Below are 25,078 nucleotides of genomic sequence, written 5' to 3'. Positions count from 1 at the left end.
CCACCTCCCTGACGGTGCGGGCGAAACGGGCCGGTGGTGCGCCTGACCCGGCGGGGCCGGGATCCCACCTCAGCCGGCGTGCGCTGACAGGAAGTGAACATGGACCCAAACTGTTGCTTAGCAACGCAATCCATTGCTATTCCGTTGAAATGCACTAAAACGGAGTGTTTCAGACAGAGGGTAAACACGGGTATATTCAGGCAGACAGTACGAGGATAATAACGTTTTTTTCTTAACATTACAGCATGTAAACATGTTCTAGTAGAAACACAAAATACAAGTATGAACCTGAAAATGAGCACGATATGGGACCTTTAAATTAGCAAAATAAAATGAAAAACATCGCCCAAAAAAAAATAAACGTCGATATACTCCAAAACACTGATAGCCGATATATTCGTCCAATCGCCCATACCCTATCATGTTACCTGTATAACAGCATCCACCGTTATAAAACCCAGCTCTGTTGGAGTATAAACTGCTCCACAAAAAAAAGACCCAAACATGGTTTGCAGTCAGTCATAAGACAGGAGTGGAGGGTGAAAATAAGGTACCCTGGAGATTTTGAACGCTAGTATGGAGCAATGAGAGGATCCCCATTTGGTTTGCATCATGCAGAGGCACCAGGACGCAGTCGGTGGTAATACACAAAGAAATGCAGCAATGTGCCGATAAAGGAAAGGAAGAAGACGACTGCTAGCATTCAATGATGTAAACAATTTAAAACTATTGAAATAATCTGCTATGAGGATGGATGGATGGGAGTACAAACCGGGGACACCGGGTTTTGTGTCCCAAGTCAACACGTCCTGCCTCAATAATGAACCAAGGACACAGTCTCCCAAACATCATCTCCCTGACCTTAACTATGTGCTCTGAGTTGCCTACATAACCGTAACATACCATAACCATAAACATGTAGATCATGCTTTAGATGCCATGAGCAGATAATGTAGGAGATCTAATGGAATCCATTGACAGTGAATATGTTTCCTTCCTGTTAATTATCTGAATTCATTTTTTATGTTAATTTTTATGAAAAAAAAAAGCTGCCAAATATTCATCCATAATCATTATGATTAGCATAGACACAATACTGACAACGTCCTTCGTTATGCCAATTAACAAACTAGACAACAAACATTTCTGTTGACATATTTGTCCTCATGTATTGCATGAATGTTAAAATTAGCTCCATCTAAAAGCTTTCAGGAGAAGCTTCACAAAAGTCTGTTTCCTTATTGCTATGCTAATGTATGCAGCTCAGGAATGTAGTAAGTAAGATGTTTCCATCATGCATTGTTCTTGACTGCTTCACCCCGATTAGTACTGAAACAGAGCAGAGTTAAATGCACCTTATTCTCCGTTAGCCCTGGGAGATATTCTTACGCAGGTGTGTTGGTGCATACCGTGTGAAGGCACATAGCCACTGGGCGCTACAACCCAGTTAACCTTGGCAAGCTCCTTCTCACACAATGTCAGGTCAGCATACAAAACACTGCACCTCTCCCAGCGGGGCAGCATTACAGCTGGAATGGTTTTAAAAACTGGACGCCCGGTTCATCTCTCACTCATGGGGACGAGGAGACAGCAGGAGGCCAGAGGAGGACGGGGAGGTGGAGGGTAAAGCTGCTGACGGGACCGCTCACCTGCTAAATGACACAGCTGGAACACCAGAGGGTCCTGTGGGACTGAATCCAGAGGTGGAGATGATGTTCACACACACCACTGATACTGTGTACAAAACTTCTACACACACACACACACACACACACACACACACACACACACACACACAGGATGTGTCTCCTGTCTAAGGTTAAAACAATACACTGGTTTTCGGGTATGTTAGACCACTAGCGGTCTTTTATCAAATATCATATTGGCCAATCAGTGTGTCTTATGTCGGGTACACACTACACGAGAATCAAGCAGATTTTTGGACCTGATTCGTCAGCAAAGCCCAGATGTTTTAATGGTTCTGAAGACTCGCTTTTTCAAATAAAAAATGACTTGCACAAGGACCTTCATCAGGACATGAAGGTCCTTCATCAGGACATGAAGGACCTTCATCAGGACATGAAGGACCTTCATCAGGACATTAAGGTCCTTGTTGACCGAAACGTTGACTAATATAAAGCAGAGAACAGTGTGTGTGGGAGCAAGTCATTTTTTATTTGAAAAAGTACATATGTACTGGGATCTACTCCCAGCACCACAAACTAGTTTGAGAAAGTGCATGTTTTCCTCTCCTCTAAAGACCATCTTTCCAGATGTTCCAGTGGTGTGAGGTATGTCAAGAGTGTTTTTTACATCCACCCGATCGGCTCAGAAGTCCATCCTGGCCTCGTAAATATTAAACATTAATTCTTCCTCCCCGTCGTCCGCCATGTTTGTTTACACTAAATTCACATTTGATTACAAGATATTTTGTGAGATTTTCTTTTTTTTAATGGGGATTCTTGTTGTTCATGAATAAATCTGTTAGTGTGGTGTTGCTGTTTCTCTCCACACGATAGGAACAAAACTGTTAAATTGAACACAACATGTGGTTATGTGTGGGCCAGCCTTAACATAAACTCTTTAAACTGGATCGTCTTAACATATCTGTCGTATATTTATTCACTTTAGGGCTGCAACTAATATTTATTTGTATTGATAATTAATCTGTCAATTATGTTTTTGATTAATCGATAAGTAGTTTGGTATAAATTGTCAGAAAATGGTGAAAAATGTGGATCAGTGTTTCCCAAAGCCCAAGATGACGTCCTCACATGTCTTGTTTTGTCCACAAGTCAAAGATATTCAGTTTACTGTCACAGCGGAGGAAAGAAACCAGAAAATATTCACATTTAAGAAGCTGGAATCAGAGAATTTAGACTTTTATTTACCTACGTCCCAGTCTTTTGAAAGCGATATCTCAGGAGGGAATTAATTCAAATTTGGAATCAAGGATGAAATGATTTGATTTTGGTGGTCGAAGGTCACTGTGACCTCACAAACCCATTTTTGGTCATAACTCAACAATTTATATACTAATTATGACAATTTCACACAAATGTCTTAACAGGATAAAATGATGAAGTGATGACATTTTGGACAGACATGGATGTAAACTGCAACTTGACTGGTTGGCGGAGACGTACAGCTGCGAGGTGGTAATTCTAGTTTTTTAAAAGTGACTCAAACCGATTAATCAATCATCAAAATAGTTGGTGATAATTTTAATAGTTGACAACTAGTCGATTAATCTTTGCAGATCTAATTTGTTTAATGACATTTTATTATTCTGGGTTTCAGTGTAGGGGTTCGATGAGGAGTGAATTCAGGTGTTTCCACCTTAAAAAGATAGAAATTCCGCAGAGAAACTTTGAATATTTGAAGTGTTTGGGCAGGAAAATGGTTGAAAATTTGATGATATTAACAGAATAATAGCATCTAGAGTGTTAAAACGATGGTGAGCTGGCCTTAAAGGTGCATTAATAGATGTGTTTACCACCTCAGGCAGCCCAACATGCTTTCTCCTGAGGGAAATATCTGGCTCTTTAACTGCTAAATGTTTGACTTTGTTCACCAGCTAGTTTTTAACTTTCAGACCTTGTTTGCTGAAAAATAAATCTTGCTGTGGCTGGAAACAAAATGATAAGAGCAGAATTTGTGGGCTGTTAAACTAAAACAATGAGCTCAAAGAGGGTAAAAGGCTCCGTAGAGCTGAGTGGCATCACACTGGGTGGCTGCAATTTCACTGGTGTTTATATCTGTTGCAAACAAAAGGCAACAATGCTTCTCTGACACTGTGCTGAAACAAGCAAAGAGCAGCACGCTGAGACCGAGAAGCTGCTGCACACTATATTATTGTTGTGACAGAAAACCCCAACATAGCTTTGAATATAAATCTGTTCCTGAACCTCAGCATGTGAAAGCATTGAAGATTTCTGGAATACTAAACCAGTTGACTGCGGGTCATATTCACATGCATTATTAGTGAGCGTTGCAATTTTACCTTCCCAACAAAGGCAACAAACAAAATTAGAGTTTGTTACTTGGGGCTCTCATTAAATTGCCATGAAGAGGTAGCGGGAGTTTTTGGAGAGCCTCGTGTGAAAGCAATGAGAAAAAGGAACAACAGCAAAACGTCAGCATCAAAATGAAGGAATAAGGAGCAGCCTAATTTCCATATAGTGCGTTACAGGAGTTATTAGTCTTGTTGAGTAATGTCAAAACAAAAACCTGATATATCGTGGCCTACAGACCGGAGACTTTGCATGGAAAGCAAATTCTAGCAGTGTAGTGAAAACACGACGAGCAGAGCTGGCAAGCGTCCTGAAACTCTGCTAGTGAAGCCAGGGATCAAATATGGTTGTGTTGCCACAGGCACCAAAATCCAAGAGTATCCTACAGGAAGTAAACGATCCATTAGTTTTCAAGGTCAAGGTCAAGGTCAACGTGATGTTAATAATTAACCATTTAACCGCTAACCGACACTAAGCATTTTAACGGTTTAAACAGTTAAAAGAAATGTTAATAATGAATTAAAAAGTTGAGAAGAACTCGTCACTTTAAGGAGAAAAGCTGGTCCACCTTAAGAGTCCACCTTAAGAGAGTCTGAGCCGGCGTTACAGATACAGGAAGTTGTCTCACGTCTATAGCTCACTTTGAGCGGAGGAGTTGTAGCCTCGTAGCATTTATTCACCGTCAAATAAACTGTACACACACTGTCTGCTACACCTACACCACCACCACCAACACACTGTCTGCTACAGCTACACCACCACCACCAACACACTGTCTGCTACACCTACACCACCACCACCAACACACTGTCTGCTACAGCTACACCACCACCACCAACACACTGTCTGCTACACCTACACCACCACCACCAACACACTGTCTGCTACACCTACACCACCACCACCAACACACTGTCTGCTACACCTACACCACCACCACCAACACACTGTCTGCTACAGCTACACCACCACCACCAACACACTGTCTGCTACACCTACACCACCACCACCAACACACTGTCTGCTACACCTACACCACCACCACCAACACACTGTCTGCTACAGCTACACCACCACCACCAACACACTGTCTGCTACACCTACACCACCACCACCACCAACACACTGTCTGCTACACCTACACCACCACCACCAACACACTGTCTGCTACACCTACACCACCACCACCAACACACTGTCTGCTACACCTACACCACCACACACTGTCTGCTACACCTACACCACCACACACTGTCTGCTACACCTACACCACCACCACCAACACACTGTCTGCTACACCTACACCACCAACACACTGTCTGCTACAGCTACACCACCACCACCAACACACTGTCTGCTACACCTACACCACCACCACCAACACACTGTCTGCTACAGCTACACCACCACCACCAACACACTGTCTGCTACACCTACACCACCACCACCAACACACTGTCTGCTACACCTACACCACCACCACCACCAACACACTGTCTGCTACACCTACACCACCACCACCAACACACTGTCTGCTACAGCTACACCACCACCACCAACACACTGTCTGCTACACCTACACCACCACCACCAACACACTGTCTGCTACACCTACACCACCACCACCAACACACTGTCTGCTACAGCTACACCACCACCACCAACACACTGTCTGCTACACCTACACCACCACCACCAACACACTGTCTGCTACACCTACACCACCACCACCAACACACTGTCTGCTACACCTACACCACCACCACCAACACACTGTCTGCTACACCTACGTTCACAGATAGAACGCCACCGAAATTACGCCGCGCTGACGGAGCGTATGAGTGTGACAATGGTGAGCACGAAGCTACCAGCAGAGCTACAGATGCTAACATTGCACAAACACACACACTGTTTTGATGGAGAATCGCTATCGTTAATCCGGCAGACACACAGCTGACAACCTGCTAAACTAAACTAAATGTGCGGTGGAGACTTTTACTGGGAAAGTGGCTGCCTGTCCGCGACACTACACGCAGCATCGTGGCTGCTAAGTTAACGCTCCCGGACGGGGAACTGGAGACTCAGTTGTCTGTTGTGCTCCTACAGCTGGTACACCGCTGCATGAGACGCACTAATCTTGTTGGTTAAAGGTTAATAATCGGTTAATGAGGGTCGGTTAACAGTTAAGAACATCTTTCAAAATGAACATCCCTAGTCCAGGTTACTTTTATGTAACCTGGACTAGGGAATGAGTCCTAAAACCCCTGAAATGAGTTAGCATTTTAACACTTCCGGTTCCCTCGTCTGGAGGTCGATGGGTTTTATGAATGCCTCGCAAGATTCAGGGCTGATTTAAAACAATAGCTGGCGTGTTGAGCATAAGAAGTGGATGTAGTCACCGTGACGTCACCCATTGGTTTGGAATCCCCAAAAGGTTATTATTAACTTTAATGAAGTGAAAGCACACTGTGAAAGGGTTAAAGTAGTAAGACAAAAACACAGACAACTCCCAGACCGGACAACGCCGTGGTAGCAACCTGTCAATCACCAGGTAGGCCTGCCCTGAAGCGGAAAGAACGCAGGTTTAAGGCACTTCAGCATCGGCTTAACTTCTCAGACGTGCCTACTGGTCGAGCCATTTTCAAACCATGAAATGCACATTTTCATATATTTGGTGAAGAAGTGGGCAACGGACAAAAAAGAGTACTTTTGCTATCTTCACTCTGGAGTGATCAGTATGCTGTCCTACAGTTTCATCAAAGCACAACTACAACAACACAAATGGTCCAGGAGCTCTCAGGAAGACATTGCTGACACAATTGAGTGTGGGTGTCTCCCATAGGGGTGGGAAGACATGTGAGGTGGAACAGTCCAGCTAACCGTCATCTCTCTAGAGGTAAGGCTGATTACTAGCAGCTACCACACGCAGAGCCTCCACCCTCCTCCCTGCTGGAGCGGGGCTACTGTTTAGAGCTGAGGTAATTCCATTTCTCCAGCAGTATGAAGTTCTGTCCGTTATTGCGCTGAAAGCTGTTACGTAGCTTAATATGCTTCCAAAGCATAAGCTCATGAGTTTATCCTTGACCCCGATAAAGAGAGAGAGGCTTTACTCTGTCAACAATTCAATCCTGTAATTCTTTCCCATTTCAGAGGCTGATGAAATCGTCTTTCTCTCGTGGTTTCACAGTGCCTGCGTCTTCACACAATTATGCTCTCTACACAAGGCCGTAAAGGAATACTTCACCTACAAAATGACCATTTGTATTTCAATTACTCACCACCTGCTACCTTGAATTCTTCAAGAAAACGTTGTTTTTCTCTCATGCCTCTATGGTGAACGGAAAATCAAAAAGCGGAGGACAGTCTTGATGAGTTGAAGTAAATGAGGGCCGCGTTTAACAACAGCAAAACCACATCAAAACATCTGTTGACAAACTCTCACACAACTGGTGCAGTCTAATCCAAGTCTCAGTTATCCAGTCGGACGCTCACTACTTCTCAAACACATGCATCTTCACTAAAACCTTATTTAATACACCTCAACATAAACAGTCTCAAGGTACATTCACACCAAGCGCAAAGCCAACTTTTACTTTGGCGAGATTACTTACAAAGTCAATGCAAAGAGGCAAATAGACATAGCCGTAATAGACATACATATAAACCACAGACTGTCTATGGTAGAAACAACAACATCGTTGCCGTATTTATGCGTAGATGACTTTATGTTGAGCCTGGCATGATCGATCCAAACTCCATTCAGAAAACAAGCATTTTAAAAGTTTGTCGTCTTGGTAACAGACCTGACAAAGTATGAATTCAAACTTTTTACAAATCGGCATCATTCTGTAGTTATATCTGCATCATTTTGATCTGTTTATTGCAGTTAAATCACAGCACAATCTGTTTATTTTGGGTTCATACCACAGTAGCGACGTGTGGCTGCTAGATACAGTCAGTGTGATGTTACTGTATGTGAATACAGCTCGCCGCCAGGTGATGTTATGAACCCAGACACGACGGCGTTTGGTTTTCTGACATATCTAGGACTTCACCAACATGTACAAAGCAGCGACAGTGATTATTTCTTCCATGGCTGATGGAGGAAATGACAGAAAGAAAAGTTGTTGGTATCTATCTATCTCCGGCGCGTCTAGCCAGAATGAACACAAATTATACCGCCCCGAGTAAAGCGAGGTGAAACTTTACTTTGCTCTTGGTGTGAATGAAACATCATATATATACCTTATGAAGTCAATATCACATATAGATCAAAACAGTGTCTTTTAAAAATCACTTTAGGGGCTAGTTTTCCATCTTATTGGTTGCTTAAAACTACCTTTCTACATAAACATTCACATAAATTCAATACACAAAGGCCCTATGAGCCGCCTGCTATCTGGCTGATATGTCGGCACACTGGTGTATCTCCACTTTTTCATTCTTCACTGATAAGTCCACTTTTATCTGCTATCAGACCGGCAGCCACACACCGCCGCAGCCCTGTCCAGCTGAAGCATCAGTCACTGTGATGAAAGTGTTGTGCTGCTCTGTGATTGACTTGGAAAGAAAAAGGTGTCCACAGTGTCTAACTCCAGTGTCTCCCAGGGACGGGCCTTCAATTCATCTCTACTCTGACATCTCACTTCGTCTCAGGTCACTGTGCAGTGTCCCGGCCACATGAGGTGGTCAGAAGCACTCAGAGCCAACGCCGCACCAGCTTTTGTGGACTGAAATGGATTTGCAGATCCAGATCCCAGAGTTAATATTCATTATGAAGATTTATTTCTCCACCTGGCATTAACACCTGGATGATTGGATGGATTGTAATCACACAAAGCAAAAACACATCAACTCCAGGTGTAAATGAACCCTAGATGCATTAAGGAGTCAATTATGTAATCTACCTCCAGAGATGGTCAAAGATGCATTTGCCCACAATCACAACAAACTCTGATGCATTTCTCCTCCACATATAAAAACTAAATAACCAGAAATACAAGTCATGCGGATCCAACCATAGGGTACAGGAAATTCAGAGGGCGGGTTCCTGCAGCCTGGACAGAGACATTATTCTGTTATTATAGTTATGATACTCCTACACAATCTGCTAAAGCGAGGCTGATATTCTACAGGGTGAATTCACTGCTTCTGCGGCCACTAAACCTGTGCAAATGAGACAAAAAGAAACCCTGTAATTCTCACCCACAAAGGGTGAAATGCACCCATAACTGAGCCACCAAGAAAATAGCATCTTGGTGCTCCTGTGCTATTTACACGTATTTAAATGAGGTAATATGAAGACAAAATGTACCTCTTTCCATACAAATGAGCCTCGCAAAGATCAGCGCTGACAGTCACGCTGTTACAGTGAAATTATTAGCATCTTCAATATTGCAATATATTGACAAGCCAACCGCAGGGGGTGGCAAGCAACCACCACAACCGCTATGTTCACCTTTGTTCTTTTTGGAATTCTTTGCAATGGGAGCGCCACATTTTTACACTTTGCAGCAGCAGCGTGACGAGGTATTCTGCAGCGTGACGAGGTATTCTGCAGCGTGACGAGGTATTCTGCAGCGTGACGAGGTATTCTGCAGCGTGACGAGGTATTCTGCAGCGTGACGAGGTATTCTGCAGCGTGACGAGGTATTCTGCGCTGAGCGCTGTACGTTTGTTTTTTTTTTCTGATCGCCTTGAGTTGATAAACTTTGGGTTAAACGCTGCGCTGCGCTCGTCACTGTCACTGTCACTTTTTACCCAGCCGTCCGATCACAACGGAGGAGGGGCGGGACAAATACCACAACGTCCAACCGTCACATCCACACACGTATCTCTCTGTTCTCAGAAGGAGGAAGGAGGCGGGGTCACGCGTCATCAGTTATAAAGCGCATGTGTTATACCCTGTGGTCTTAATGCTCAGGCTGATCAGAATCATTAAAAAAGTTCCTGAATCCGGCCTTGGCGGAGGTAATAATAGCCTATCAATAAATCTTATTTATATAGCTCTAAGTTCAGGATGAATTAAGTAATTTGCAATAAAAAAAATTGCAATATTACCGCGTATCGCGCTGTTGAGCCAATCATTATCACCACAGGGGGAATTCCCTCTCCGTGACAGCCCTATCTTCAGAGAGTGTAACTGAAGCACATTTATAAAGGTTGTTCATTCAAACTCATTTATTTTGGGATGGAGTTACTGTATTGTTGTGACAGATTCCATATGCTTGTGGAAAGCCATGTAATGTACTTCCAAACCAGTTTGTGTTTGGCCCTTTCCTGTTTCAACATGACAATGATCCCACAGAACCCGCACCTCAACCTCATCCAACACCTTTGGGATGAACTGGAACACAGACTGGGATCCAGACCTCATCCCCCAACATCAGTGGCCAACTCCACTAATGCTCTGGTGGCTGAATGGGAGCAGATCCCTGCAGCCAGGAAAGCCGTCCCAGCATACTCCAGTGGCACATTATATGTTCAATCACATATGGATGTTGGGCTGCGTGCATACTTCTAGCCATATAGTGTGTATATAGTGTTGAGTATGGATAGATGGATGGATAGATACAACAGACAACTGTGCATATTAATGTTGCTCTCAGTTTTGGTTCAAATTTGAAGCCAATAGTTTAAAGATAAGAACTTGAGAAAGAATAAAATGTCCGATGACGGTGTGAAACACATTTTAAGCTTTAATGACTCATCTTATAGCTGCCTCTCATCATTTAAGTCATATAGAGTGGGAGGAGGAGATATGCACCCATCACTGTGCAAAGTCAGTTTATTGTGACCTCGAAACAAGACACGACTCCCTGGTTGAAAGCCCCGGAGAGAGAATCTATCGAGCAAAGATGAGAATCACAGAGTGAGACGCTGAAGGGAAGCGCTGTAAGATCTACGCTGCTTCCTGGAGGGAAAACAATAATGTTATCTGGACAGGGTGGAACTGTGAGGGTGAGGGTGCACACAGCAGAGACAAGTCCAGAAGGGGTTCAGAGGAAGCTGATGAGGTTTTTTGTTAGATGACATGTGACTGAGAGTAGTGTGGAAGGAAAAGAACAACATGTTGACAGGCAGAATAATGAGAATGTGTGTGGAGAGATTTGAGCAGCACATACCTGACACCTCTTGAACTTTCGCTTTCAGATCTGTAAATGACAAAGACGTCCATCAGGAGGGGTAGAGAGGGGACTAATAATGGAATAGTGACCTACTTCAAAAAAGGTTTTCATCTGAATATTTCTGCCCCGATGATGGGAAGTCCAGTTACATCCCAAAAAGTGAAAATCATGGAGCTGCACTTCTGAGCAGGTCAAAATGAGACATGAAACTGCATCGACAGCACCAAATTACATTTGGCTTAAATAACTGTCTCATACATAAGTGAAGGCAGTTCAGTGCAAAGCTAAGCTGACAATTAAACCAGTGAAACTGCCTTCTTTGCTTTTCCAGACCAGCAGGTCCAGGACAGTTAAATCCCAGCAGCTGGCAGGCGGAGCAGCGGAGCAGCGGACCATCGGAGGCAGACCATCACTCCACTTCCTGCGTTCACACATTTATTAACGCTCATTTACAAACAGTCTAAATTATGCACGAGGTTTACTTTAGCTGTACCTTGGCACTGTCAAAATATGCTTGTGATACCTCAGAGCTGTTTTTAACCACAAACCAAAACATTACGATGGAACCGGTTTCCCTCGGCTCCACGTTTTCCACTAATCCGAACCTATCAGAGAGGATTGTTTAAATACCAATTCAACAAGAGTTGGCAGATGCCTTTTTTCTGCATTATTGTCTCAGTGCATCTGTGGGAAACTAGCGTATAAACCTTAGCTTAAACCACACAGGACATTGCACGCTGAATGAAGCAAAAAATACCTATTTGATTAGTTTTAACCCGACAATTAAACTAGTGAAACTGCCTTCTTTGCTTTTCCAGACCAGCAGGTCTAGGACAGTTCAATCCCAGCGGCTGGCGGGCAGAGAAGCCGACCATCAGTCAAGCTCCTGCATTCACACATTTACTTTATAAGTCTGCATAACGCTCATTTACAGTCTAAATGATGCACCAGGTTTCTTTAACTGTACCATGGCACTGTCAAAATATGCTCGTGATTCCTCAGAGCTTTTTTAACCCCTTAAACCCGGCCGCTATTCTGTCTTTCAGAGGTTGTAGCCGGCTGAGTGAAGATACAGGTATCATATGAAACGAAAAAAACCTAAAGAACTGCACAATTAGAACCAATCATGTCATGCTAGCTTGTCGGAAATATCGCTAAATAACACTACGAAGTTACGCTAAATTTTGGTGGGGAAAAACTGGCAAGGTCATTTTCAAAGGGGTCCTTTGACCTCTGACCTCCAGATCAGTGAATGTAAATGGGTTCTATGGGTACCCATGAGTCTCCCCTTTACAGACATGTCCACTTTATGATAATCACATGCAGTATAAATGTGTTATTTTCATACTGGGGTCCATAAACAGTCTTGAAATTACATAAATTGTGTTTCACTGTAAAGCTGAGCCTCTGGTGGATCCAATGAGCCAACTGGATTCATAAACCATTTTTTAAAATGTGACCTCACTGTATAAAATGATGACCTCAAACCACAACATTATGGTGGAACCTGTTTCCGCATCAGCTCCACATTTTCTGCTAATCCTAATCTATCCGAGAGGATTTTTTTCAGAAGTTGGCAGATGCCCTTTTTTGTCTCAGTGCATGTGATTTTGTGGGAACCTGGCGTATAAACTTCAGCTTAAACCACACAGGAAATTGCACGCTGAATGAAGCAAAATGACCTATTTGGTTAGTTTTAACCTTGGGCAGATGTGCGGCCGGGCGTGTGTGTGTAATGACAGATGTCAGCGTGACTGTGGGTCAACGCGGTTTCTAAAAGAATGTCATGTCAGAGCCCAGCGGTCACATAACCGGACGGATCCTTTCAATTCACCGGAAAAATTGGAGGTGGAAAATTCGGTCTTTGAAAGGGCAGGGCGCACTGAAGGCAAACTGTCGGAGACGTCCGTCAAATTCACTGAGGAGAACGAGAGGGACTCCACACTCTCTCTCTGGTCCAACACCAGATTAAACCAGCCAGCCTCTATAGGTTTGACAGACTCCTTCATTATGCGCAGGTCTTTCATAGCCCAGGATATCCTGTTAATAGGGCTCTTGTCTTTCCTACTCTCCCTTCTGCAGAAAAGTGTCAGCTTTTTGGCTCCCGGTGTTAAAGACTCAGTAAATTAGAGCGATCTATCAGCTGTATTGAATTCCCCCTCCATAGAGGTGGGTGAAACGCTGGCAGAGGTAGCGCTCTGACACCTTCATCCGTGCCGTGTTTGTCCAGACAAAGCTACCAAAGCATGACAAATCCTTCACTAATGGCATAATGGTACCCCGCCTGTACAAAGCTGCTTTGATGAGACACTTCTGAACTTCGGATGTTCTGCTTTGTCACTACTGTTTTCAGATGACACACAGAGCGAGCACAGTGAGGGGGGGGGGGGGGGGGGGCATCAGAAGGAGCAAGGTAAGCAAAAACTGATTGAAAACAAGGCGACATGCCCGAAGGAAATCATAAGCTGTCAGTGTGAGACCAACAGAAAGATTAACCTGTCCTTTGTCAAAAAGCAAAATCAATGGTGGATCATAAACAACGAGACTGCAGGGGGGAGGGGGGGGCTCTGACTGGAAGTCTCTGGTCCCGTCAGCAGCAACGGGAGGGAGGGAGGGAAGGCGAGCATCAGACTCCCCTGTAAACTAACTGACAACCGGCAAAGACGAGATAGTCGCAGGCACAGTTGCAGAGATTAGGATCGGCGGCCTGATAAAAGCCGGTTAATGATATCATCTGTGGACGCCAGATAGCCGAGCTTTCCCCACAATTTGGCTCCAGTTACAAAAAAGAAGGCCACGTTAGGACGGAAACGCTGAGCCCGGAGTTATCAGTGCTGGGCAGCGATGGCAGCGGCTCCAGATGCATTATGCTGCGAGTGGGTGGAGACCACGGTGCATAACTTACTGACTGAAGGCTGTTGTCTCCAGAGAGATACTGTATAATTATGAATTTATCAATATAAGTAGGGACTGGTTCACATTCTCCTCTCCAGTAGTGGGGATATTAAAATGATTGTCCTTCTACTATAGAACATAATACACATAATGATAATAATATATAAAGACCAAGGTTCACTTTATTAATAATGGGCACAAAAACCTGAAGGTATTACTCATCTTGCAAAGCGGACAGCATTTCAGTTCTCCTGTACTTTGAGAGTGATAAAGGTTGAATTACTCAAATGAGAAAAACACACATTTTCTCATCTACCCCGGAGCTATCCAGTCATACAGACAGATTGGATGTTATCTGTTGAGGTTTTAAGATATACATATCTCTGAGATTTCAACCTCAACACCAATAACATTTAGGGTGGATGGAATTTTGTTTCTCAAAACACAAAGTGAAGAGTGTCTTCTTATCTTTCCAGTGAACCAAACCATGTCGTAGCTAGTCGTTAAGGAGGCTGAATAACGCTCCAAACTTAGGCTAAATTTTGGCGAGGAAAAAGGCCATTTTCAAAGGGGTCCCTTGACCTCTGACCTCCAGATGTGTGAATGTAAGTGGGTTCTATGGGTACCCACGAGTCTCCCCTTTACAGACATGCCCACTTTATGATAATCACATGCAGTTTGGGGCAAGTCATAGTCAAGTCAGCACACTGACACACTGACAGCTGTTGTTGCCTGTTGGGCTGCAGCTTGCCATGTTATGATTGGAGCATATTGTTTTATGCTAAATGCAGTACCTGTGAGGGTTTCTGGATCAATATCTGTCATTGTTTTGTGTTGTTAATTGATTTACAATAATAAATATATACATACATTTGCATAAAGGAGCATATTTGTCCACTCCCATGTTGATAAGAGGAATAAATACTTGACTAATCTCCCTTTAAGGTACATTTTGAACAGAAAGAAATGTGTGATTAATTTGCGATTAATCACGATTAACTATGGACAATCATGTGAGTTTACATCCATGTCTGTCCAAAACGTCATCACTCCATCATTTTATCCTGTTAGACATTTGTGTGAAATTATCATAATTAGTATTTGAATTCCTGAGTTATGGCCAAAAACGTGTATTCTGAGGTCACAGTGACCTTGAACTTCGACCACCAAATTTGTGCCAAATTTGAAGAAATTCCCTCCAAGTCTTCCCTGAGATATCGCGTTCATGAGAATGTGATAGAAGGACAATACGGACGGACGGACAACCCAAAAACATAATGTCTCTGGCCACGGCTGTCGTCGGAGCGGAGGCATACAAGGCAAAAGTAAGCATGGCTCACAAACCCCCGCTCAATGCTTGACCCCTACTTAAGCAAGGCCAAAGGTTTTGCCCTTTTGGAACCAATAGAATTAATGTGCATTAACTAATTAACTAATGGGCACCCTGGACTTCCAACCCCCCAAAGGCACAACTAGACCACACTGTCAACCATCAGACCAAATGTTAAGTTCATAAGTTAAAACGAAAGAACGGACGGAAGGACACGCGGGGGTATGATAAAGGATTTTTCATTAAAATAGGTATTTCACAATTGGAAATGCAGGAAAGGCGACGCCCCAGCGCCTTTAATGGACCACACGCCACTGGTGATGAGGCAAGAAACACAAATGGTCAAACAATTTAACAAGAGTTTAGCCAGAGCATATCTGAAGTTTTGGTAATAATAATAATCCCTCACATACTGCATAGTCAAAGAGTAACTGCAATGGATGTTCACCATGGACATGGGTGATAATTGTACCATTCGTCTTCATTTGATCTTCCTAATAAGTGTGGCTAACCTGGGGGGTTTGATTAAAAACACCTGTCTGATTGTCTGCTTGTGTTTCTCGCCCCGCCACACTTCTTTTTAAGTGATGTTAATGTCTTCCCAGATCTCAGTGAGTAGCTTGGTGAGAAAAGTAGAATTATTACCACTAGGAACGCTGATCAAAACTACAACAATAAGCTGTGATAAACCTGACATTTCTGTTTAATCTCCAGTGATTATTAAATATGTTTTATTGTCCCTGGCATGGAAACTAAGAACTGGAGTGTATAGTAATGAGTATTAGCAGATGAAGGATAAATCACTGAGGAGATTCTCCCACAATGACAGAAATAACTGCTCTGTGTTGAATTAATTTCTACTTCAACTCACAAATCAATACATCTGGTCCTAATGAGCCAATCACAGAAGGAGCCTGATGAGGAATGAAATTGTCTGCTTGTAGAAAAGCTGCAATACCAGTATATTACAGCAAATGTGCCTCCCTGACAATCAACTGGGCTCCAGCAGCTGTCAGTCCAATCATAGCAAGGATTAGTATAATTAACATTTTCTAGACCCCCAGAGTTTTTCAATCAAGTGTAAAGTTTTAATAATCACAGATGAATGGGGCTGCAGGGAATTATGCGTCGCAGTTGTTCAGGCACTTCTCCACGGCGCCTTAACCTTCCATCTGGAAACACACTTCATCTCTGGGTGAAAAATTACCTACAGTCAATTCTCTGTTGATTTCAGGCTACAACTAAGTAGAATTCAAAACCAAAAAAAAACATGAAAGCGGTATTGCCTCGGTTCGATTCTGGGCCAAACACACTTGGAGCAAATGTGGAGATTTCCCAGAAGCTGCAAAAGGGAATGACAGGAATCTTGGATACTAGCAATGTGGGCAAACGCAAGCCAGGCATGCTGTAATGAACTGGCAGGGGGCTGCAGCCAAGCCAATTAAATGATATGAGCCTGACAATAAGTGGTTTTCATTACATGACCTCCAGAAACCCACCGCAACCAAATTTAATCATCTGACAATGCACTGGTTATAAGAAACCTTCATGCCTTGACACTTTAAGAAGAAAAAAGATTACAATTCCCATTACAAGTTTCAACTTGCAATTTCAAAGGGCTAAGGTGCAAAGAACTGAAGTGCCTTTCTAAGTTTCAATAGCCGTCTCAGTTACTTGTGTGAGTAAAGCTGGGAGCAGGAGAAAAGCAGTTTAGCTTCGAAACGTGAAAAGCCAATAAATGCGATTTCTTTCATATTGTATTGCCGTTAAAGTTTCCCTCTTCTGTGCTGTTTCCCTCTTCTGTGCTGTTTCCCTCTTCTGTGCTGTTTCCCTCTTCTGTGCACGTCCCTTATGGAGGAGAGAGGAAGCCTCCACTGGCTGCTGTATATATAGCAGGTGGTTTTGAGCCAAGTTTTCATTTTCTTCTCTGTTCATGTGTCAATTACATCTGTACTTGTTTAACTAAATGGGGTAATGAAATTAACCTTTTCACACGCTGGGCAATACATCACAGCCAAATGAGACAAGCACAATAGGGAGGGTCAGCACTCTGCAGCAGCCGTGGACACCCATAGGGTAGGACAAAACTGGAGCAAGGATACAGACACAAACTGCATTTCCAGAACTATTAGACCATGTGGAATATGTCTAATAATGTCTAATATAATGTGTATGAATATTGAATTCCTTCTTCTTTCTAGTTTTAAATAAATACAAACTTGTAGAGCCGACTTTAGAAAGGTTGCGTCTGAAATTCCGTACTAACATGCTATTTAGTACGCTAAAACAGTATGTGAGATTTTTTAGTATGTCCCAAAACCTTAGTATGAAACCAACAGTACGCAAATTGCACTACTAATATTACTACTTTCGGTGAAATATCACGGTATGCAACGCTGGACACAACGGCGTAAGGCTGACGTGGATAAGGAATTTCCCCTGCGGTGATAAGAACTGGCTCAACGGTGCGATATGTGATATTATTGCCATTTTTTGCAAATTACTTCATTTATCCAGATTTAAGTGCTATAGACATAAGCTTTATTGTTAGGCTATTATTACATAAATTGTTTATTTTCAAAAGACGAAGGTGAAAGTTTTAAAACTAAATAAAGAGAACAGAGAAGGGCGATGAGGCGCAGCGTGTTTTAGCTGAGATGCTTTGGTTGCGTCGGGTTGCTATGATACGGAATATCTGCAGAAGTAAAACATTTCAGCACAAAGTAGAGTATTTGCTCTGGATGAAGGGAAGCCTGAAGCACGTATGGAGAGAGGACGGTCCCGCCTGTCTATCAGTGTGTTCCAATCTGCGTACTTCCTTACTTACACTTGATGAGTGCATAAGTGCGTTCACACTGTGAAGTACGGCAAAATGCAGTGCTCTTGAAGTACCCAGATGTTGTACTCAAAACGGTCAAATTGTTGAGTGTGGAACGCTGGACACTTTCCACACTCAATTGTCGCCATCTTGGCTACGTAGCGGAAGGGGCGGGACCACGACCACTATTCAAACACGTGAAAATGGCAGCAGATGATGCAGGAGCTGTCGCGGTGCTGAACAACGTACCTTATAGATGTAAGTTATAACGTTTCACGTTTACTCATTTGCTTTTGTTTTCTGTGTATTCTTGATCAACAAAGCAGGCAGATATTTTGGCGGGTAGTGGACGGGTAAAACCTGAAGGAGGCAGCAACGCAACACAAAGGATGCCAGCTGCCGTAAAACACCGAAGACGAAGAATTTTTTTTGGCGGGTAGCGAGCCGCGCTGAAATGTTGCGATCGTCATTTCCGGTAAGTACGCCGCAGAGTATTTGATTTGAGGCTTTGGACTTGTCGTCATCAGACTAGTTTGATATACTGTATGTTTTCCCTAGTCGCTGCTTTTCAACTGCCAATAAGGGGAAAGGTACCTTGTTGTACAACCCAGCAATCAGCCATTAGTTGGTTGGTTGTTGCGCAGCTACACGCTCACAAACAACTGCTAATTGTTCTTGATGAAGCACTTGACCAAGCTGGAGGAGCCTGCAAATAAAGTTTGAGTGGTGCCATCAGTAGCCACTTTATGCTCATACCCTGAGGGGGATTTACTTATCCTATTCATATAGTCTGTGTATGATGCTTTTACAAGTATGTCTAGCCATTAAAATGAGTCATGCACCATGAGAGCGTTCACTGAGAGCTCGTCTTGAAAAATGCATGCATGCTCATATGAGCGCCGAACCCGTCCTCAAACATTACATGTATTTTTTAAGGGGGCCATGTATTGTGAATGTAACCTTCATGGCATTTTTATATTGTGAATGCAGAACATGAAAGCAAAGAAGAAGAAACATTTGTTTTCATAGTTTTCAGGCATAAAAAATGACAAACTTTCCCTGCTTGTTACAGCACAGAGGAGATCTCCAAGGTGATTATAGAGTACATAGAGTACTGTACATACACAAACACAAGGAACCACACACAACAATTTTTTTTTCATAATATATAAATACAAACAACAGGCCTTCTATAGTAATATGAGTCCTTCACTGTCTAACAGTCAATATCTATTCTAGAGAGAAGACACACGGCAGATTCTTAGCCACAAAAACTCATTAGTTCTTTTGTGTATTTCCAAAATGACTCATGAACTTAAGCTTAAATTAAATTACTTGTGAAAGACAATGACTGCTGGGGGAGGAAGATTGATATAGAGCAGAAGTAAATAGCATATTTAATGGCAGGTAATGTACAATATTAGCCCCACACTGGCCTCAGTTTGCTGTATGCATGATGGAATGGAAATGAGCCCTCAGTCTTATTGGAAGATACGATCATTTCCCCTGTGAGCAGAGTACCAAACAGCAATATGGGCAGTCTGCCAGCAGGTAGTGTAGGTGTGTCTATGTGTGTGTGTCTATGTGTGTGTGTGTGTGTGTGTGTGTCAGAGAAGGTGGGGGAGTGCAAGCCAGAGATGAGGTCTGTGGCTTACACACTCCTGTTTTAAGTAGACCACTTGAGGTGCACTCCTGCCAGCCCAGTCTCATTCCCAGAGCATCAAATACGCTTTGTCACAGCCTGCGGCGTCTGATACCGACGCACAAGCGCTGTCCAAAATTAACTTTTTGACTCACTGGCCAAGGGGACTGGTAGATGAATAAAATCCACCAGCCAAGCATATTTTTACCGGCCAAAATAATAAATTGCCTTTCTGTGTCACATATATATTTGTTTCAGTACATTTCATTGAGATAATAAGGTATTATGTTGAATACAAACTTAGAGAAGAGACCAGAGTAGGGACTTTAATAATGAACCGTTTAACCATTAACCACCTTTAAGAATTCAGACCGATTCATTAATCCACCTTAACAGCCCACCTTAAGTGAACCTGAGTCGGAGTTGCAAGATACAGGAAGTTGGCTCCGGTCTTGAGGAGTTGTAGCATTTATTCACCGACAAATAAACCGTACACACACTGCTACAACTACGTACACAGCTGTAACGTTACTGCTGACTTCATACTCACTGTCGTCACACACGGTCTGTCAGACACTCGCTATCGTTACGCCAGGGCTGACGAACAGCTGACAGCCTCGCAACTAAACTAAATGATGCGGTGGAGACTTTTACTGGGAAAGTGGCTGCATGTGTCCACGACACTACAAGCAGCATCGTGGCTGCTACAGTAACTCTCCCGGACGGTGAACTGAGGACTCAAGTTGTCTGTTTTGCTCGTACACTGCAGCTGGTGATAAATGATGAATTTAACCTGATTGTGCATCGGCTTAGCGTTGCACTACCGCTGCATGCGACCAGTAATTTAAGTTAAAGCTGCAGTAGTCAGTATATTTTTGTCGTCATTGGGCAAAAATCCCATAATAACCTTTCAGCATATTGTAATTCAAGTGTTCTGAGAGAAAACTAGACTTCTGCTCCTCCTCATGGCTCTGTTTTCAGGCTCTAGAACATCTAGCCTGTGACAAGTCATTTCAGAGAGAGAGAGCGTTCCTATTGGCTGTGCTCCGGTCATGTGTCCAGAACTTGGCGTTCCTTCACCAGATTTCACAATGGCGGCGGCGTCACAAACTTTGTCATGTTACAGCTAAACCGTGCACTACAAGATGATTCTGAGAACATCTGAGGAGAGAAATAGGCATTAATGTACTTTTCACCAATGAACAACAAAAGATAGAAATCCACTTTATTCCGTTCAGTTTTTTTCCCCCACGAGTAAACCCTCTTCCCAAACAAATCAATAAGGGATTTCTCAGAAAGTAAATGAACCCATCATAAACACATCCTAACCTATGCTGAAGTGATGCCAAGCGGTCCTGACCAAGCGTCCCTATGTGACGGGTTGGGAATGAGAACGGATCGCTCCTGCAGGCCTGATCCGTCCTCGTAGTCCCATCTCTCTGTGTACGTATAGCTGGAGCTCAAATGGTTCTGACAGTAGCTAAGTTGCTCATCAAGGTGCAGGCAGAGGCAGACCACCAGTGTTTAAAGACAAATCAGGAAATATTAGCATCAGATTAGCATAATGTTATTTGGTTAACTTCCAACGAGGCAATGCAACAATGGATCCCACCGTGAGTGGGTCCATGATTTGATGGCAGCTGCCACAGAGGGAGACACCAGGACACAGCAGCCTCCATCTAATGTCATCTAGTGGATTTCTATTGATTCCTCGGCATATGACCTCAGCATGTGACAAACGGCTGAGGGAAGAAATTCAATCTGCATTTAAATACTACACAAAGTAAAGGTCAGAAAAGGGATTTTTTTTTTATTTTTTGCAAAAGTTCCATAATTTTACTTTACATTCTTCTTCTATACTTTTCCTTCACTATTAATTTACCTTTAACATTATCAACGTATGAACAGATTTTAAGATCCACTTTTTGGCGCTTTTTCCAGAGATTTCAACCACAAGACTGTAAGTACTTAGCAAACCGTCTGTGGTGTACAGCTTTCAGCCCGGTGCGGTGTCGGTGTCGGTACTGGAGCTGAGGAGAGAACGGCCGGTGCTGGTGGACGGTGAACTTTCAAAACGTCCCGAAACAGTATTTCAAACGGTGGACCTCTGCAACATATCTATCCGTCCTCCGGTGCGCTGCGACCGGCGTGCGACAGTGTGGCTCCTTGGTTCAGCCCAGCAGCAGCTAGACGGCCGCCTCGCCAGGAGGAGACGGTAAAGAAGAGAGCGAGTGAGAGAGAGTCAGTGTGTTGCACTAATTCTTGTCTCATTTGTGGTCTGATAAACAGTAAATCATCGAGGCTGGTTTCATCTTAACTGGTTTGAAAACGATGCAATCTGGTTGCCATGGTAATGAATTACATCTGACTATTAACCACACCACCATTATCTGTTTGAGAAAGAATGGTAACCAAAAAACAGTAAGTAAAACTGTCTGGTTGGGGCTTTAAGCTTTCATCCCATTTGGATATTGTTCTTTTAAATGTACAGTAGAGTAAGTCATCAGTTACAATGAGTGTAAGGAGCCCTATCTAGTCTGTAGTACAATGGAAACTGTCATCACAGTCACGCTAACACTACAATGCAATGCTAACACAACTGCATTATCACTACATTATCACTACACACTGTACTGTTTTCTCTGGAGGAATATTAGTTTATCATCTAGGCTTGGCATTGCTGGATGTCTGGACTAGCAGCAGTCCTCAGCTGCACAGCACTTCAATGGGGTCAGTTATCCTCCCTTACGGCGGAGTGCTGGGAGGATAACTGCTCTCACTGTTGCTTGAGGTGCACCTTCAAGTCACACAGCTGGGAATACATTGGTACAGGATCATGCGCTGAACTTAACAGCATTTTAAAACCGGAATGGACAGTCAAAAGAGAATGGCTTGGAATGGAAAAAGCAGCTTAAAGGCCGTTTGAACTTATTGTGCGGTTAACAAACAAGCTTTAACAACCTCGCAAGCTCGTTAGGTCAGAAAGCTTTATTTTCCCTTTTCAACAACTTTTTATTAAACGAAATGGTGGACAATGGTGAACAAAACAGAACAACAGTAAAGTAAGGCTAAAGGTTTTTCCCTTTTGGAAAAATTTCAGAAATTTTGGGCACCCTGGACTTCTAACCCCCAGAAAAGAAAACTAGACCACACTATCAACCATCTTACCAAATATGAAGTTCCTAAGTTAAATAGTGTCCGAGTTCTACTCCGGAAACGAAAGTGTGAGACGTGAACGGACAGAAGGACGGACGGAAGGACGGACGGAAGGACGGACGGAAGGACGGAAGAAAGGACTGACGGAAGGACAAGCGAAGCGCTTATACCCCGACTACATTGTCACGGGGGTATAATAATGACTAAGGGGGTAAAGACAAATAATAGAAAAGCTAAAACAGCCTTTAAAAAAGACAACATTAATGCCATATCACGATATTTCGATATCCAAAATATAGGACATTATATCTAGTCTCATATCACAATATGGATATTATATCGATATATTGCCCAGCCCTAATTTCAATGACCCACTTTCTGGTGTGCTCAGTAAAATGTTAATGCAGTAAAAACAATATGACATCACATCACAAGCCTCTCACAGACAACTCATAATGCATCATCTATTATTCATACGCCTGATGGAAAATGCAGCCGGTCTGGCATAAGTGTATTATCTGCAACTAGTCCACCCTTCACAACGACATTTTGAATAATTGAGACCACAAAATGTTCAATCTAAAAACAACTTAAGTTTGATTCATCAGCAGCAGAGCAGAGTGAGTAAACGGTAGGTCTATATCAGGACACAAAGAACAACAACATGCAAACCATGTGTAGTCACGAGCGCCTGCAGCACAATAACCTCAAGAAAAACTATGAAACAAAGAGAAAAACGTCACAAACTGCCAGGCAGAGTCTTTAAATAAATGCTGCGATAATGAAATCATCAACGTTCAGTCATGTGAATCGTGGAGCAGGAGTGAATGAGCACTCAATTTGTTTTTCTTATTGAGGTAAATCAAATGAAACCACACGTATTAATGATCCTGCAGTCAGAGCTCTAACAAACCGAGCTGACTGTTGGCCACCGTTAGGATTGCTTAGATTGTCTGTGACTGACCATCGTCTCTAGGTTTTGTGTGGCGTCTGGCACCATTTGGCAATAAACTCTTACCAGCAGTCATTCAACCAAACCAGCATGTTGACTGTGAATCACCATTGGAGGCAATCTTCAGCCAGGCAAATCACTGATTTCAACCTTTCAGTGCAGCTTTTCTTCATTTCTTCACCTTCACATTGCATTCTTCTCTTCTCCCATAATCAAATCTAATGCTGACAATGTCGGTGCAGACCCAAACCTTACAGAGCCAGTTGCAGGTTTCATTAAACACATCAACAAGCATATAACAAGGTTATTAGATCAGATTCACAGTAATATGAAAGGGGTAGGATTGTGTTTTCTTTTGGTTAGAGATACAGAATACAGATTGTTATTTCCATTCACTCAGGAGTGGAACATACTGTACATGTTGGAGGTAGCTGGTATTTGCCACGGTAGTCGGTGTTACCGGTGTTACAGGGTGTTCGGGCCTACATCATTACATTACTTGCCCACCTACACTGTTGTTTTTGCTTTTTTTTATAGAAATAAAACCCATTTAGTTCAATTTAACGTATCAGCGCCGTGTTATCAATGCCTAGTCAGACAACGGACGCTATAAACATATGGAGTCTCAGCACAGAGTAGCAGGAGTCAGATTTCACACACTAGTATCAGGACTAGGGAGAGTAGACAGAATAAACGATGGCGGAAAATTTGGTGAAAAGCAAAAGCGCCTATTTGGCAATACTTTGCATTCAAACCCAATACTATAAGGGAACCATAACGCTGATGAGGCAATCATCACTCGGAAAATGGAGGGGTCACAGCCGGTGTGCACGGTGCGAGGTGGAAAATAGGAAAGGGAATAAAATTGATTCACCCATGTATTGCAATTTTTTTACGGTTTTGAAATTAATTTTTAAAGCCAGAATCGATATATTTGCTTCATGTGAGTCTATGTGGAGGTAGAAGGACGTTACCGCTTTTATAGCCTGACGTGATGTCATATCTGCTTCAATAACCAAAGCAAAGCCTCTGTGAGCCGAAGCGAACGGTGGAAGGTTCCTCGAGGATACGACCTGCACCCTCACATGTTAAATCCAGCGTGGTAAACACTACACATCCAGTAAAGGATGGAAACACTTTGGGTT

At 43.0% G+C, this 25,078-nt stretch overlaps 1 protein-coding gene across 8 annotated transcripts in view; it reads right to left on the bottom strand.

Moving 5' to 3' along the window:
* iqsec1b (IQ motif and Sec7 domain ArfGEF 1b) overlaps positions 1-25,078 on the bottom strand; it is a 224,462-nt gene that overhangs the window by 159,032 nt on the left and 40,352 nt on the right. For 5 of the 8 annotated variants that reach the window (XM_074629384.1, XM_074629560.1, XM_074629729.1 and 2 more), the window contains exon 2: positions 11,138-11,167. The exons of the other annotated variants lie outside the window; for them this stretch is intronic. In XM_074629384.1, coding sequence (XP_074485485.1) covers positions 11,138-11,167 — 30 coding nt within the window. The remainder of the gene's footprint in view (positions 1-11,137; positions 11,168-25,078) is intronic. 8 annotated transcript variants of the gene reach the window in all.

The sequence above is a fragment of the Sebastes fasciatus genome, chromosome 1 (assembly GCF_043250625.1).
Source record: "Sebastes fasciatus isolate fSebFas1 chromosome 1, fSebFas1.pri, whole genome shotgun sequence".
NCBI classification, from domain to species: Eukaryota; Metazoa; Chordata; class Actinopteri; order Perciformes; family Sebastidae; genus Sebastes; species Sebastes fasciatus.
Note: the sequence above shows the minus strand (reverse complement) of the source record. Positions and strands in the feature narration are given on the sequence as shown.